General features: G+C 38.7%; 1 protein-coding gene across 1 annotated transcript in view; it reads right to left on the reverse strand.

Annotated features, from left to right (window-relative positions):
- The window catches only part of RNF212 (ring finger protein 212), a 32,445-nt gene extending 22,728 nt beyond the window's left edge, over positions 1-9,717 (reverse strand). The window contains exons 1-3 of the mRNA XM_030565386.1: positions 9,606-9,717; positions 6,352-6,413; positions 1,018-1,092 (exon numbers count right to left, since the gene is read on the reverse strand). Of these exons, the coding sequence (XP_030421246.1) occupies positions 1,018-1,092; positions 6,352-6,413; positions 9,606-9,717 (249 nt within the window). The remainder of the gene's footprint in view (positions 1-1,017; positions 1,093-6,351; positions 6,414-9,605) is intronic.
- Between the last annotated feature and the right edge of the window lie 6,984 nt (positions 9,718-16,701).

Here is a 16,701-nt window from a genome sequence, read left to right on the forward strand (position 1 = left end):
TATTAGACACAGGAAAAAACCAAAGGCTTGGGTTGCTGATCAAATGTTACTGATAAAGAGACTGTGAATATAAAATAGAGGAGAAGCAAGAATAACCAACCTCTTTGTGCCCCTTGCAGGGAAAAAAGAAATATATTGTACAATAAAAAACAGAATTCTAATATATCTGGATCTGGGGCTAAGTACCCAGGCCATGTGCCATGTCCTAAATGAAACCTGGATTTTGTCACATGAAAGTGTTCATTTTCTGGGAAATTAAGAAAGTTAAGAGTTTACTGGAAACTATTGAACCGACATCTGAATAACTGTATTTTGATTCTGACTGTAGTCTTGAAAATTTCTGAATGGATTCTGAATTGTGCACATTGAAACATTTTCTGTAGACTATTCATCTAGACAACATCCAAATACTCACATGAGTTTCTACATCACATTTTCCTTCCCCGTCCCTTTGACACATTTTTTGGTTTGTATTTTTTTTTAGCCATAGTATATAGTGCCAACAGTGATTTAAATTTACCTGTTTAATTTCTGATATAGCTAATATTTGATACTTTTGCATCATTAAAATAATAAGAAGTAGTGATAATTAGTATGAGATTAAGACACAAACAGTAGCCCTGATGCTTTCTTAAGCACCTTGGAACTGTATACTGGAGAAAGAAAATGTGGAAGTTGAACTAATCATACAATTTTTCCCTTTACACTGAAGTTAATAGAAGCTGCAAATGGTTAGCACTTTGAAAATCAGGCCACAATGAGTTAGTCAGTCCAAAAATGCCAAAAACCACAAAATGGAACAAAAATCAACTAGCTAAACGAACAAAAAAAAAACAGAGAAAAGAAATGAGGAAAACTGGAACTGCTAGACCTACAACTATATTGACAAAGGGGAAAAAATGGTTTGGAATGAAGATAAGTCAGTTTCTAAAGAAGAAAAAGCACACACACAAAAAAATCTGGATTCTGATTGACAGATGGCAATCAAATCTCCAAAACAAGTTTCATAGGACTCACCTGTGTAATTTCTCTTGAATATTTTTTGCATAACATATCTATTCCCATAAACAGTGACTGAATTTCGGGATTTGTCTGCAGCGAAAGAGTAAATAAATGTTACCAAAATTAATGTCTACAATATAGCAGTGAAATTTTTTAAAAGACAGAATTAGTGACTGAAGAAAATGTAGTGGATATCATATTTAGGGTAAAATTTTCAAAAGTACCTTCATGACTAAGGAACTTAGGTTCCATTTTCAAAAGTGACTTACGTACTTAGGAGCCTAAATTTCACTGACTTTTAATAATTTTACCTTTGGTATTTAGAAAAGCTTTAAAATACAGCATTACATTAAATGTTCCATAAACTGATTGATTGAATGGTTGTGCATGGATAATAAATGCTAATGCAACAAGTTGTAGAGTGGTATCCAGTAGGAAGATGCTGAGATTAAGTCTAGTTTCATTCAGTATCTTTTTAATAATCTGGAAGAATTTTTAATAATATATATAAACACTATAGATAATCTATTAAACAAATGTGCTTCATAGTGAAAATTTAAAATTGAACATTCATGGAGATTAATATATGAAGAAGTGACAGTTTTCTTATCCTAGAATTTGTAAGTGAGGCCCCTAATATAACACAATGGTTTGCTGAAATTTTTAAATATGCTGCAAATTGTGTTCCATATTTTAAGCTCTCATTCAAAATGTAAATACCTCCACATAGTGGCAAAGAAAACCCTTCCTAATTTAAAACTTATGTCTGAAGAGCCTGAAACAAGAATTCTGAGAGAAGTGTGAGATATTTTCATTCTTCTGTAAAGGGTGCTGACTCTGAAGCCGAAGGACAAATGGTCTACATAGCCGTATGAACTATTTCAGAGCTGAGCATTTCAGTAGACTATCCACTATTGTTGTATGCAGTAGCATACATTAAACATTTTGTAAGACAGCTACTTGCTGAGGTGGGTAACTTCTCCCCCAAATTTTAAGTCAGCTCTGCCCCCCAAAAGTTGGAAAATTAGAGATTTAGCCATTCCCCAGTAAGAAAATCTCAGCTGTCTCCTGAATGCCATAAGAAAAAAGCCACCTCGCATAGTTATTTTGGTGCCAAAATCCCCAGCTATTCCCTACTCCATTACGAAACCTCATGAATTTTACTAAAAAACATCTACAGTGCAATTAAGTATTTTCTCTTAAGAAAATGTGGTGCATTTTAAAATTTGGGGGTAGTGTATAATAAACTGAACTTAATATAAAAATAAATAACATAATATATGATGATAGTTTTCTCTGAAATGTTTCTGGTTCTGTGTTCAGGGACAACTAGACAGGATTTCAATTAATGGATGAATAGATAATATAAAGAAGTGGGACTGTAAATTTATTAGCTGTTGTAACTTTTTAGGGGAGAGACTAGTCTGTACAGAAACATAGTGGAATGACAAATACAAGTGGGATAATGGAGCACTTGCCTATCAATATAAATGAAAGACAGACTAGATTGTAGAGGCTGGTAAGGAATGCTAGTCAAGAAAGATTTAATAGACTCTGAGATATAATTTCTTTGATAAAATGTTCTTTCCTGAAGCTTCTGCTGGGGAAGTGCTCCTCTACACTGCTTCCTAACATAATGACATGGTTGACCCCCTATTGTTTTACGATGTAAATTATGAAGCAGTTTTCTAGTTCTCATTGAGTGGACATTTTGTATACCTATATAAATATAAACTAATGCACTCTAACCTATCTTTTATTCAAACTGAAACCCATGCTAGCAAATCTAAATGACCTTTATTCACCAATATAAGAAAATAAAATTTCATCTAGTGAGCAACCATGGTATTCATACAAGTGCAGTATGCGTATTTAAAATGTATTTTATGGACAAGCTATACAATTTATTTAAGGTTCTAGCAAAGAGAGAGGTTCTTGAATTCATGCTAGAAATCTATTAAAAGATATGGACGCAAATGAAGAACTCCACTAGGAAAAGATTTACAAACCATCAAAAATAAGGGTTCTAACAAATGTTTAGATTATTATTGTATACAGCAATATTGGATGTTTTTATAATATTCCAAAATAATAAACACTGAGGCTTTGATTCAGCAAAGTACTTAAGCCTGTTCTGAAATAATGGCCAGTTTGGTGACTGAAGTACAAAAATACTAGAAATGTAAAGCTATAAATGACAATCATGCACTAATTGAAAAATGTGACCCTTCAACTACCTCAAATAAATAATGTAATGAGAAGTTTTAGAACATTTATAGGGCCCTATCCTGATTTAACTGAAGTCAGTTGGGAGTTTTGTCCTTAGTATCAATGGGGTCAGTATCATACATAAAACTTACTAGCCATTTTTCCTCTCAAGTCCCTAAATTATGGAGCTCAACCATTTTTTTTTTTGGTGTGTGGATACTTATCATTCCCACTGATTTACTTAAGCAAGGCTTTCTGATCACCACTAGTACCTTTTTAAATGATATAGTAATTAGCTACCTTTCAGTCCTCCAATATAGTAGCAGGTTTTAATGAAACAGCTAATCTTTTTGTTAACTGCTCAGCCATTACACTCTTGAATTCCTTTAGAATGCTTGATGTCTCCCATCTACTGATGTGTTCCAATTTAAGATTGAAATCCTGGCCCTACTGACTTCAATGGCAAAACTTCCATGGATTGCAATGGAACAAGAATTCACTATTATTCATCAAAAACAACAAGGAGTCCGATGGCACCTGAAAGACTAACAGATTTATTTGGGCATAAGCTTTCGTGGGTAAAAAACCTCATTTCTTCAGATGCATGGCATCTCAATCCCTGACAGAGATTCATTGCTATTACCTGAAAATAGTGGGTGTGTCCTGGGCATGTAACTCCCAACATCATTTGTGGTGAAACTGATGCTAAGGGCATGGCTACACTTGAAACTTCAAAGCGCTGCCACTGATGGGGTTTAGCTTGCAGCGCTGGGAGCGCGCGGCAATGTTTACACTGGCGCTTTACAGCGTTGTATCTTGCAGAGCTCAGGGAGGTGTTTTTTTCACACCCCTGAGCGAGAAAGTTGCAGAGCTGTAAAGCGCTAGTGTAGCCAAGGCCTAAGAAATAATGAAACTTCTCTGCAATGTTCTGCCCGTCTTAATTACTCCCTGGTAGTTCAGCGGACCCATGGATTCTTGCAGGCTTCCTATTTATGATATATATATTTTAAAATTCTTATTTGTTCTTATGTTTTGGTTATTTGCTGTTCAAATTCTTATGCTTCTTAATCTCCATTTTACATGTTACCTGCCAGAGTCTGTCTTCTTCTGCTAGCTTCAGTTGGGCTGGATATCCATTTTTGAAAAATAACTGTTTTTCTCTAATAACATTTTGTGCTTTCCCATCTAATTATGCATCTTTTTTTTTGGTCTGTATATGCATGCCTACTCTATCTCTATTTTGGTATGCTTAAATAGCCTCCATACTAAGTCTAACGATTTTTGTTTTTGTCTTTAGGGTCTTTTTCATTAGCTTCCTCAGTTAAACCATTTTGAAAGTTTAGTATCATGATGTTGAACTTAATTATCTTGCGATTATAATGAGCCTTAGTGATTCATCTGTTGTTATTCCTTGGCCTGATTCTTGTGCGTTGCTTAGGACTATGTAAAGAAAAGTATCTTTTCCTGTTAAAGAGGACAGTAGTAAAACTATTATCATATATTTACATTCTTATGACTTGAGTTTTACATTCTTACATATTCTACTCAAAACTAATACATTTTAGTTCAATAGATTTTATATTATTTTTGGTATAATGGTACTTCTTCCACCTCTACAACCTAATCTATCCTTATTGTATGACTTAGACCTTAATAATAGAGTATTCTTTTTCTTTGTCATGCCATCAAGATTCAGAATTGCCTAGGCCATAAAGATCTTCTTCAATTGTCACACAGTCTAGTTTACTTATTATTTCCCTTTAAGCTTCACACATTGATGTTGATATAGATATCTACACACATTTAGGGTGGGGTTTTCAAAAGCACTTAGTGTTGGCTTAATTCTGCCCCACTGAAGTCAATGGTAGTATTAGCATTTCTAAGTATTTTTGAAAATCACACTCTTTTGAGTTTTTTATTCTGGTCAAGTGCCAGATTGCTTTATCTGACACCCTATTACTTTTCTGTAATGTACCTCTGTGATATCATCCTGCCCTTTCTCAAGTTCAGCAGTATTTTTCCTTCTATATTTTATTCATAAATACAGAATCACCTTTGTATTATTGACATACTTCGTAGATGTATGTTAAACTGCTGTTAAATACTTCTAGGGATACTAAACCCTCCTACAAGACCCAGCCATGTAATACTGATTTCAGCCTAAGTCCGCCTCCATTCCAGGGCCATGATTGCCGTATGGGCTTGTAGGAATGCTGTTTTCACTAAGCATGTTCATGATGTCCCCCCTTACCCTCATAAGGAAGGTGTCTCCTTTACCTGGCTGGTAGTTAATCAGGGAGGAAATATGAAGTGCCACCACAACCCAAATATGAATTCAGTTAAGGAGAAGAAGGTGTCTAGGCAAGAAGAGGAAGGATTAACTTTTCAACCCCATCTTAACAAAAATAGGAAGTGGGGGCTGCACAATCCTCTGGTGAGTGAGGGCAAGAATCCCTATGAATACTTCTGTTCAGCTCTATCCCCACAAAGGGTTGAGTGGACTATTAAAAAAAGGAAGGCTTAGGGTGACCAGACAGCAAGGATGAAAAATCAGGATGGCGGTGGCGGGGGGGGGGGGGTAATTGGCACCCATATAAGACAAAACCCCAGATATCGGGACTGTCCCTATAAAATTGGGCCATCTGGTCACCCTAGGAAGGCTAGACCTAATACCCATATATCTAAACACTGCTTGGACTGTACATGAGTTTTTCCTCCAATCCAAGAGCCAGAGTAACCAGTGCAGGTTGCACACTTTTTGTGGAGGGCAAAAAGGCCACACTCAGTATAGTGAACTGTAGTGCACAGGAGGACAAGGTTAATTTACCTGAAATCTGATAATGACATGGAACTTTCTACTTTTTGACAATCACTTCTAACCTTTTACGTTAGTCACCAACTTGCTTCTTGAAGAAGTTGTACTGATTTGCTGCTGACTTCTGGGGTGTACACACTCCAGGCTATGTATCTGAAGAAATCCATAAGTGTACCCTATATAGTAACAGAGCAACTATGACTACTGTCAAAATGTTAGTGAATGTCCATGTACAGCTGACAAAGAAAAGTATATTGTAATGAAATAACTCTACTGTTAAGGAAACTACAAATTAGTATAAAACAAATATGAAAGCCTTAATTTACCTTTTTAGAAAGAAATATTGTACGGCAAGGAGCTCTACAAATCAAACATTCATCTTTTTTGCCTGTAAAATAAAAATGAGTGCCATAGGAGTGTATGTCATACAGCATATGCAACTTGTTTTGATGCTTAGACCTTGTTTGTATCAAGAATCATAGAGGCTATACATAATTGCAAATAAAATCATATAAAGAGTTTGATTTTTCAAAAATGTGGACACAGTTGCACAAGGAAAAATGTGCAATGGCTCCCAGGCCTGAATCCTACAGACACTTATGTATGCAAGCAACTTTATACACAAGAGTAGTCTCTGTGAATCCTGTTGTTTGAGTACTTCTGTTGACTTAAATGAGACTACTCACATGTTTAAATTTAAGTTCATGCTTAAATGATTTGATGGATAAGAACTGACCAGAGGTATGACTTTAAGATATTTTGGACCCAGTTCTGCCCCCACTGAACTCAGTAGGTGAAATCTGTGAAGTCTTGACTTCAACAGAATTTCACCCTTTGTGTTTTTTTGTCAGTGACTTCAATAGAAGCAGGATCAGATTTTATTCCTGAGCATAAAAGTAACCATTTTCTAAAATATGTCTTTATTATTTTAAACACATTAACAATTATTCTAAATAGATTCACACAATCATAATATTTAAATACACTCGTTATCTTCCTTGATAGTTGACTAGATATGTCTTATGTATTTATACAATAGCTATTTGCTTACTGCCTAACATGTTGAGTATCGAGGTTTATAATGATATTTGGAGATGAAGAACATTGTAAAAATGGTATTATAACAGGTAGAAATGGTATGTGAATTCACACCAGTAAAAACCTACACTCTATCAATTTTCTTCTCACTCTGACTTTATTAAGAAGGGACAGATGTAGGACACATTTTAGTTATGTTCAGTTACTGGGGCTGCACTTTGGGCACCTTCCTCTTAAGAAAGCCACTGATTACACTAGCTAATTCTTGAAGAATTTTTGTTTTTTTTTTATAAACCCTCAGAAAAACCAGAACTGTTGAAATGACATCACAGTCTGACAAGGAAAGAGAAGAAATGCCATATTTTGTGTCTGTCTAATAATTAGTAAGGGTGGTATCCATGAAGGTACTTCAGTGCCTAAACCTCAGACTTTGGTGCCTAAATCCCAGTTTTGGCTTTTGTACGATCCATAGGCACCTAAATTCACTCAGTGCCAAAGTTTTTCAGAGTAAACATTTTCTAGGCACCTATGTTTCAGAGTCTGGGCATATGCACTAATGCCTCCCTCTATCTGCCCAGCAGTCTATGTGCTGCCTACGCCTCAGAGGAATTTGCGAAGCAGGGACAAACAGGTGCACACAGAGATCATTGACAGGATGGGGTTCCATTCAAAATGCATACACAGGACAAGCTGGTGCCTGCCTTATAATGTTTAGCCCAGTGGCTAGAGTACTCAGCTAGGATGTGGGAGATTCCATTCAATTCCCCCTTCTCTGCCAGTTGGGGAGAAAAGGAGGGTTTGAATAGATGCCCCTATTCAAATCCTCTGTGGAACATGCTCTAACCACTGAGATATGACATATTCTGATGTGGGTGACTCCCTCAGTTTCTCTTGTTGAATAATGGATAAATGGATAAATAATGAAAGAGTGTCTGGAGCTGGGGCACTGGAGCCAGGATCTTCCACATACCATGTAGGTGCCCCAACTACTGGACAAGAGAATCATTTCCAGGCTCTCTCTCTGGCCCAATGACTATTCCACTGTGGATAAATACTTAAAATATAATTGGGCCATTTTGTATGGAGCGAGGTGCCTAACTCACTCCCTCAAAGAGGCTTAGGTGCCTAAGCTGCCTCACTCCAGTGGTGTGTACCAGTTCATGGACCACTAAGCAGAAACAGGCATCTCCTTGACCTGGACTTGCATGCCTAGCACACAACTTTCTGGTTAACATCTCCCATTGGCTAACTTAGGCAGCTCCTTGCCTACTCTGCTGGCTTTTGTGAATTCCATTCTGAAGTGTGTCTCTCTTCCCATTTGTTGTAGAAGGAGCCTAAGCACCTAACTCAGCTTTGTGAACCACGGAGTTGCTCCTGTGATTTTCTAGACACCTAAGCGTTAGCTGCTGTAACACTGAGTGTCGCTGTGCCTAAATCTCTTTGTAGATCCCATTTTATGAGCATGATATTTCCAAGAGACATCTGCCTCCCTTATGCTTCTGCCATAGCTCCTAAATATATATTGTAAGGCTTCCAAAATGTAGCTGTTAGGCCAGATGCATAACATGGAGGTCTAAAAATATTGCAGGAACTCCCCCTTTTTAAAAGGTCTTGCAGCTCTCAAACAGTAATGATTTAAATGAGGAAAATTGATAATAATAATACTGGAGTGGGGTTTAAAATGTCTGAAGCAACTAGCAAAATTTATCTTATAATGTAATCCAATATGTTGATATCTGCTCTAAAATTAAAGCAAAATTAAACGGTGCTTCAGAGTGAATGAGACAGTGCATGTCTGCACCTTAATCTGAATCAGGCAGTGAATGTGGGGACCATATCTGTCTTGCCTCAGACTTTTTACTAAAGCCTCAGATTTTGGGATGCATAAGGCATGTTTCCAAAGTATTAAGACTTGACTAACACTGTAGTCAGATAAGGAGTTATTTTAATTCTTTTTTTAAAAATTTTAATTTAGAAAACATTTAATATTTGCTTTAACAATACCTAGGGTAAGAAATTTATGTTAGGTGATTTTAGAAAAAAGGAAACTCTCAGGTTTTTCAGTTTCAGTGGACAAATACCATGCAGCCCTATGATCTTTTGATTACATGAAGGTGGAGGTTGTGGGGGAAGGTGGAGGTAGGGAAGGAGGGGTGTGCACATTCTCCTCATTAAAAGACCTAGTGGCCAGTCTGCTCTGTTTCACACTGATTAAGCTCGCACTGCCCTTCAGCTACAAGCTAATTTGCTAGTGTAGCCAGCATAGGTGCTGGAACTAGGGGTGCTACTGCATCTCCTGGCTTGAAGTGGTTTCCATTATATACAGAGTTTACAGTTTGATTCAATGGTTCCCAGCACCCCCACTATATAAATTGTTCCAGGACCCCAGTGGCCAGTCGGAAATATTGCACAGCTCTTGATGTGACCCTGATGGGTTAACGCGCCACCAGACCTGCCACCCTCGCTCCCTGCCTGAGCCCTTAGGCCAGGCAGCTGCGTGGCCTGGGACAGGGCACGTCTCCCTCTCGTGAGAGGCTGTTACCTTTCTGAAGACACGGCTCACAGATAACATGGCCACAATTGGTGAGGCTGAACCTTGGCGTGGCCGTTCGGGGCTGTCGGAAACACACGTTGCAGAACACCAGGGCAGCCATCTTAATGGGGGAGCTGGGGTGCTAATGTGCCCAGAGAGCCCAACCACGATGGAGGCTGTCTCGTTTCCTGGCCTTCCATCCGCTGCAGGCAGCATTTGGCAGCTGCACCCGTAGAGGTGGCAGTTCGGGGTTGGGAGTGAGTGGCAGTTATGAGGGGGGGGGAATTCCCGCTGCCAGTCAGCTGCCCCTCCCCCACCCAGAGGGCAGTGAGCGTGTGAGGGGGGATTCACCCACCCCTCCCCCCCAGATGGCAGTGAGTGTGTGTGGGGGGGATTCACCCACTCCGCCCCCCCAAGAGAGCAGTGAGCATGTGTGTGGGGGGATTCACCCACCCCTCCCTCCAAGAGGGCAGTGAGTGTGTGTGAGGGCAGATTCAGCAACCCCCCCAGCCCAAGAGAGCAGTGAGCATGTGAGGGGGAATTCACCCACCCCTCCCCCCCAGATGGCAGTGAGTGTGTGTGGGGGGGATTCACCCACTCTGCCCCCCCAAGAGGGCAGTGAGCGTGTGTGTGGGAGGGATTCACCAACCCCCCCTCCAAGAGGGCAGTGAGCGTGTGTGTGGGAGGGATTCACCAACCCCCCCTCCAAGAGGGCAGTGAGTGTGTGTGAGGGCGGATTCAGCAACCCCCCCAGTCCAAGAGGGTAGTGAGCGTGTGAGGGGGAATTCACCCACCCCTCCCCCCCAGATGGTGAGTGTGTGTGTGGGGGGATTCACCCGCTCCTCCCCCCCAGATGGTGAGTGTGTGTGGGGGGGATTCACCCGCTCCTCCCCTCCAAGAGGGCTGTGAGCGTGTGTGAGGGGAGAATTCACCCCCCCCACACACCCACCCAGGAGGCTGGGATCGTCTGTGTGTGGGGGATTCACCCGCCCTTCCCAACCAAGAGGCCGGTGAACATTTTAGGGGGGAGTCACCCATCCCTCCCCAACAAGAGGGTGGTGAGCATGTGTGTGTGTGATTCACCCACACCTCCCCCCCAAGGGCAATGAGTATAAGAGGGTTTTTTTCCTTACTCCCAACAAGGTGGTGAGCAGATGGGGGGATTCACCCACCTCCTCTCACAACGGGACGGTCAGGGGGAATTTACCTGACCTTGCCACCCCACGGGGCGGACAGCCAGATGAGGGGCAGAGACTTTTCCACCCTGCTCCTAGCACCCAACAGTGGTGAGAGGGGCAGGATTTATCCACTCCTCACCCCTAACAGGGCGCTGAGGAGGGATGGATTTACTCACCTCTGCCTGACTATCAGGGCGGTTTATATATAAACATTGCCATCTGATGGCATATCAGAACAATAGCATTCATAGCATTCCCGATATCATTCATAAGTTTGTGGTTCAATAAGATTGTTAATATTAGAGCTGGCCAGAAATTTTCCGACAGAACAGTTTTCAATTAAATCAAAACATTTTGCTGGAATGTATCAATTTCATCTAAAGTTTTGGGTAATTATCAAAATGTTTTGTTTCTATAATGGCAAAACATTTTAGTCATGTAAATTTGAAATCATTTTGATTTAATCATCTCATTTGACTTTACTGTTTCCACTATAGCATAATATAGCTGAAATGAACAGTTTTTGACCTTAATAAAATGAAATGCTCTGGTAAGGTCAAAACAAAATATTTTGGAATCTATCATTTTGCGCATAATTCTGAGACTTTGACTTTTCATCCCTATCTGGGATAAATCCAAATTTTAAAATCTCAATTTCCCACAGGATGGAAATTCTGGGTTGTTTTTTTTTGTGATTTTTCTTTACTAACTCTTGTTAAAAGGTACCACAAATTGTTTCCTGTGTGCAGCTCTTAACAGAGATGAGCATGCAAATAGTGATTTTGTCCATACATGGCCAGATAAACAAATCATGTACTGGCACAAATGTATTCCTTCTATTACAAATCAGGCTTAAATGATATTCAAGAATCATTCTCTTTTACCTGCTAGAATCTGAGCTCAGGCTCCTTTTGCAGCTGATGATATCACTAACAGTTAAACCATGCTCAGAAAGGCGCTTCACTGGTCTGCTCAGCTGCATGTGTTGTTGATAATATCAGCATATGCATGGGAAACACAGATCCCAGAACTGAGGTCCTGGAATGTATGAGACAAAAAAATAATTACTTTTAGAATATCTTTCTTAATTTTCAGAATAATGGTGGAAACTGTTAGCGATTTAAGATCAGTTAAGTGCATTCTAAACAGTTATATGTATTCCTTTTTCATTTGTATTAATGGTGAAAGACAACAAAAGTAAAAATTCCTGCAATTTGTCTCAGTTCCAAAAGTGCTTTTTTTAGGAATATTTTGTATTATGAAAAAAGACATAATTCATTGCGTCTATTTACTTAATTTTATTAACCACCTACTGATTTACATCTTTCAATAACTGCATTTCAAAAATATAATGTTAGAAACTCCCTGGTGATGTGTAACACTAGAACAAACAGTTTGGGTTGGACTTTGTGACCTCCTGAGGTCCCTTCCAATCCTGCTATTCTATGATTCTTTTAAAAGGAAAAGTATTAGAATGGTCAGCTAATTAAGCAATCTAAATAGCTGAATATAGGTAGTATTTTATAATAGAATTTTATCTAGACAAACTTGTTAAATCAGTAGATGGGTACAATAATCACAACTAGAGATAGTCAGAAAATGGTAAACTTTTCCATGAAAACTTTTTTTAATTTTTGAGGATTTTTTGTTTTTTTTAAGTAGAAACTGATTTTAGGGTTTTCTTCCATTGATGAAAAAAAAAGGCATTTTTGTTTGAAAAAAATTTCAATAGAAAATTCTCAACCATCTCTAATCACTACTCTAAATGCTGCTCTGAATATAAGATAGAGAAATGTGAGACCCATAAACTTACCAGGAGGAATTGGTCAGGCTTTTAGCTTGACCTGCTGCTATCCAGCATAGGTTCTCAAAGGTTTTGGATCTGTGTTGCTTACTGAAAGAAACACGATTCAGTATCAATTTCTAAATCTTATTAAAAATCTTAAAATAGAATCAAATGATGAGGACTATAACCCCCCCGTCTTGTAAGATAAGCTTTGCCATTGTTTTATAGTTAAATGAGCTTTGCTATTGTTTTACAGGCCCCTGTGCGCGGGCATCAGGCTTTAACAGACAAATGCTAAATAGAAACAGTTTTGTTTGTTGAATCCCGAGGCCTGCGTATAGGGTTATCAGCATACTAAACACTGAAGCATGGAGAAACTAAGTATGAGGAAACGGGGTATGAAACACTGACAAAAGAGGAACTGGGAGGGGGACAAGGGGTCCCTTGGGTGCCAGCTCAGCTTTAGGCAAGTATAGTATAGCAAATATTGCTTACTTAAAGTAACCGCAAGGAGGGGTACAAAATGACCAGCGCAATCACTGCCAAAACACATGAAACATGGTGTAATAGCTTGCTGATTTGCAATATTTTATAATAGATATGGTGAAATATTAATCTGCAGTGTTAGCAACATAACCCGAATATAGGTATAATTATGTGTGACGTTTTGCGGTTTTCACCTTTATAAGCTTGGTAAAAATTGTGAAGGGCAGAGCAGCCTACCTCTTGCATGGGCTTACGCTGTCTCTCCCTGTATGCATACTTGTAATCTTGTTATAACAATAAAGGTGCCTCAGACTGTCTGATCTAAAATTAACCGTATGGTCGATTTTCCACAACACAAGAAAGCATGTCACCAAAGCTAAGATAATACTAAACTAAATTAAGAATAAAACACTATCATATCATAATCTAATCAAGCCAGGTAGTCTCGATATTGGACTGAAGTTAAATCATTAAATTAATGCCAGAGATGTAATCAATCCTTATACAACTTTTAAGAGGGAGGCTAAGAAGGTGGCTGTCCATTTATTTATAAATCCCAAAGAAGGAATTTTACTAACATCAGTCAATGGTTAAACAGCTTAATACAGAGAGCAAATTATTATCTGATGTTTGAACCACAACCTTAGAGCCAATTATAAAACTTCCTTCTTAGTCTTCAGTTAGTATGCTGTGTCTAACCCAGAGGTTCTCAAACGGTGGGTCGAGACCCAAAAGTGGGTCATGGCCCTATTTTAATGGGGTCTCCATGACTGGCTTAGACTTGCTGGGACTCAGGGTCAAAACCCAAGCCCGAGGGCTTCAGCAGGGCTAAGGTTACAGGCCCCCTGCCTGGGGCTGAAGCCCTTGGGCTTCGGCTTTGGCCCCCCCCAAGCCTGGGGCAGTCAGGCTTTGACTTTGCCTCCATCCCTGTGATGGCTGAGCTTGGATGGGCTCAGATTTCAGTCCCCCTTCCTGTGGTCCTACAGTAATTTTTATTTTCAGAAGGGGGTCGCAGTTTAATTAAGTTTGAGAACTCCTGGCAACCTTTTCTCATCCAACCAAGTATTATAATATACACTTTAACAGAGCACTCTATAATAAGCCAATGTTTAACAATCGTGTTTACCAGAAATTACTGATGGCAATTCTAATAGCTCTAGACTTCTAAACACAGAACAAATTTCAATGAGTGTCTTTATAAGACAATATTTAGAGCTCTTTAACCTGGAGAGTGTTTCTTTCTGGCACTTTCCTTGTGTGGGCTTTATAAGTGCTCTCACACACAGCTCTCAGCAAATAATGAATTTTTTGGGTTTGGGGGCTGGACCAAAAGTCTGGAACACTCCCGTGCCTCCCTGAAAAAAACAGGTTTCATTCAAACTCCAATTAAAAAAAAATTTGCTTTCATTCAATCGAAACACACAGAAAAAAATTGAATTTAGAATCAACCAAAATGTTTTGAGTTGACCCAAAAAAAAACTTTGGGGTTTTTTGATTTGTTTTGAGTTGACTGAAACATTTGGGTTTACACAAAATTATTTATTTTCCATAAGTTTTTCATTTTGATTTGATTTCACAGGTGGTTTTCACACCTTGTGTGGGTGTGTTGTTTTAAAACTGGTGAAATTTAAAAATGAAATAAAAATAAAAATTTAAAACATTTAAATATTAAATATTTAAAACATTAATCAAAACTATTGATTGAATTTCACCCAAATTAGGCAAATAGATTCAGATCACCCTCCAAAAATGCATTTTTATGTTACAAAACAATTAGTAAAAGAAAAAAAATTGCCTAGCTCTACACACGTGTGCACACAACTACACTTTTATTTTCACATGCTAAAAATAAAGGATGGAACAGCTTCTGGAAAATTAAAAAGAAAAGACTAAACAATACAAAAGGATGAAATAGGATACTTAAAATTATAGAGGGGTTGTGTTTTCTGGACTTTCATTGCGTAGGAGCTGGAACTGCAGACAAGTTGTCAAATGGTGATGTTCTGCTTACACAGCACTTTGCACTAGTAGACCATCTTTGGGCGCAGGGAGAGACTGGTCAAAGGTAGAAATAGCCTGTTTCTTGATGACATAACTTCCACTCTCTAAGCTGATCAGTTCTGGAGACTTTGGAACATAAGTTTTTCCTCAGATGGCTCGTTGATCTGAAAGTTGAGGCTTCTTGGCCTGACCTTTGATTCTTACGGTTTACAAATTTCTCAGACTCACTTTTCAGTACCTACCTTCAAGGTTTATGGACAAATCAGGGGTGAGGCCTACCTGGGACTCCTGCAACTTGGTCTTATCAAGTCTTAATTAGGACATAATTAGCAAGAATCAACTTAGAAAAGTCGTGCTTAAATCACCAGTTTTAAGAATATTTAGTATATTACATATCCCACGGACGTAGTCTGAGACCCCTCCCAAAACAAAAAAAAAAATCAGACTCAGAGACTGCTTGGGTTAAATGTTTTTAAAAGATGTATGGGACACATTTTTAAAGCTATTTAGGTACCTAAAGATACAGATACTGGGATTTTCAAAAGTACCTAGATCCCTAATTCCCACTGATTTCAGAAGATAAACTGTCTGACCTATAACCATTGATTTCAGTGGGAGTTAGTTTAATATGAACTAGGTTCCTATTAGTTCCTGCTAGTAGGGTCTACATGAGGGCAGACACATTGCACACTGCTGTTCATACCCCTTGCCCCCCATAGCACACTGTGGGGCTATGTACACAAGCCCAAAAGCTTGACAGAAAAATTACTTTAAAGCTGATCAGGATGAAACACATTTGAAATATATAACTTTAAATTTTATATAAGGTCTATATGTCCTTACAAGCTATTTTCTTCACAGAAGGGAATAGAACATAATTGCTAGGTGTTTGCTGTGATGGGAGAAGCACACCACCCATCTTCTGCTTTTAAATCAAATTCTCCATACACTATAACTAAATAAAACCTGTCAAATTATAGAAGCAACTCTCTCAACCCATCTGTTAATCCAACTGGAGGGGAACTACATGATTAAGTCATACACTGCAAAGCTCCTGATAAATCCACTAAGATCACTACTCGAAAGTAACATCTGTGGCCTCTTAATTAAAATAAAAATAGTTTTCCAAGAAAGAAACACACTGAAGAACTGAAACTGAATGAATAAACTTACGTATAAAGTTGACAGTCACAAATCCTGGGATTGCCAGGAATTCTATAATCCAGTCAGACTGAGTAGCATAGTTCTCACCTGTGACAATTTACATAATTATTCAGGATTATTTGAGGTGGGTCTGAAAAAGAGCCAAAAGGCAGGATGGACTGCCAACTGTATGCCATTTAGATGTATATATGTATGGTGCTATTCAGATTAAGATATAAACTAAATCTTTAGAAGGAAGTGAGGGGAACGGATTCTGCAGAAAGAAATGAGAGGAGAGACCCAACAGTGTGAATCTGATAGGGGAGCAGGAGGTGGGAGTGGTAATTATTGAGATTGGGAGGCATGAGTGATGCTTGAGAAGAGTATATTTACAATTCCTCTCTCCCGCCCCCCGCAATTCATGTACTTCATATTTTCTTGTAATATTTTTCTTACCAGAGGATTACTGTATTTAGCTACTTGAAAACTAGTTTAATTTCACCTTTTTATG

This window comes from Gopherus evgoodei, chromosome 5 (assembly GCF_007399415.2).
Source record: "Gopherus evgoodei ecotype Sinaloan lineage chromosome 5, rGopEvg1_v1.p, whole genome shotgun sequence".
NCBI lineage: Eukaryota > Metazoa > Chordata > Testudines > Testudinidae > Gopherus > Gopherus evgoodei.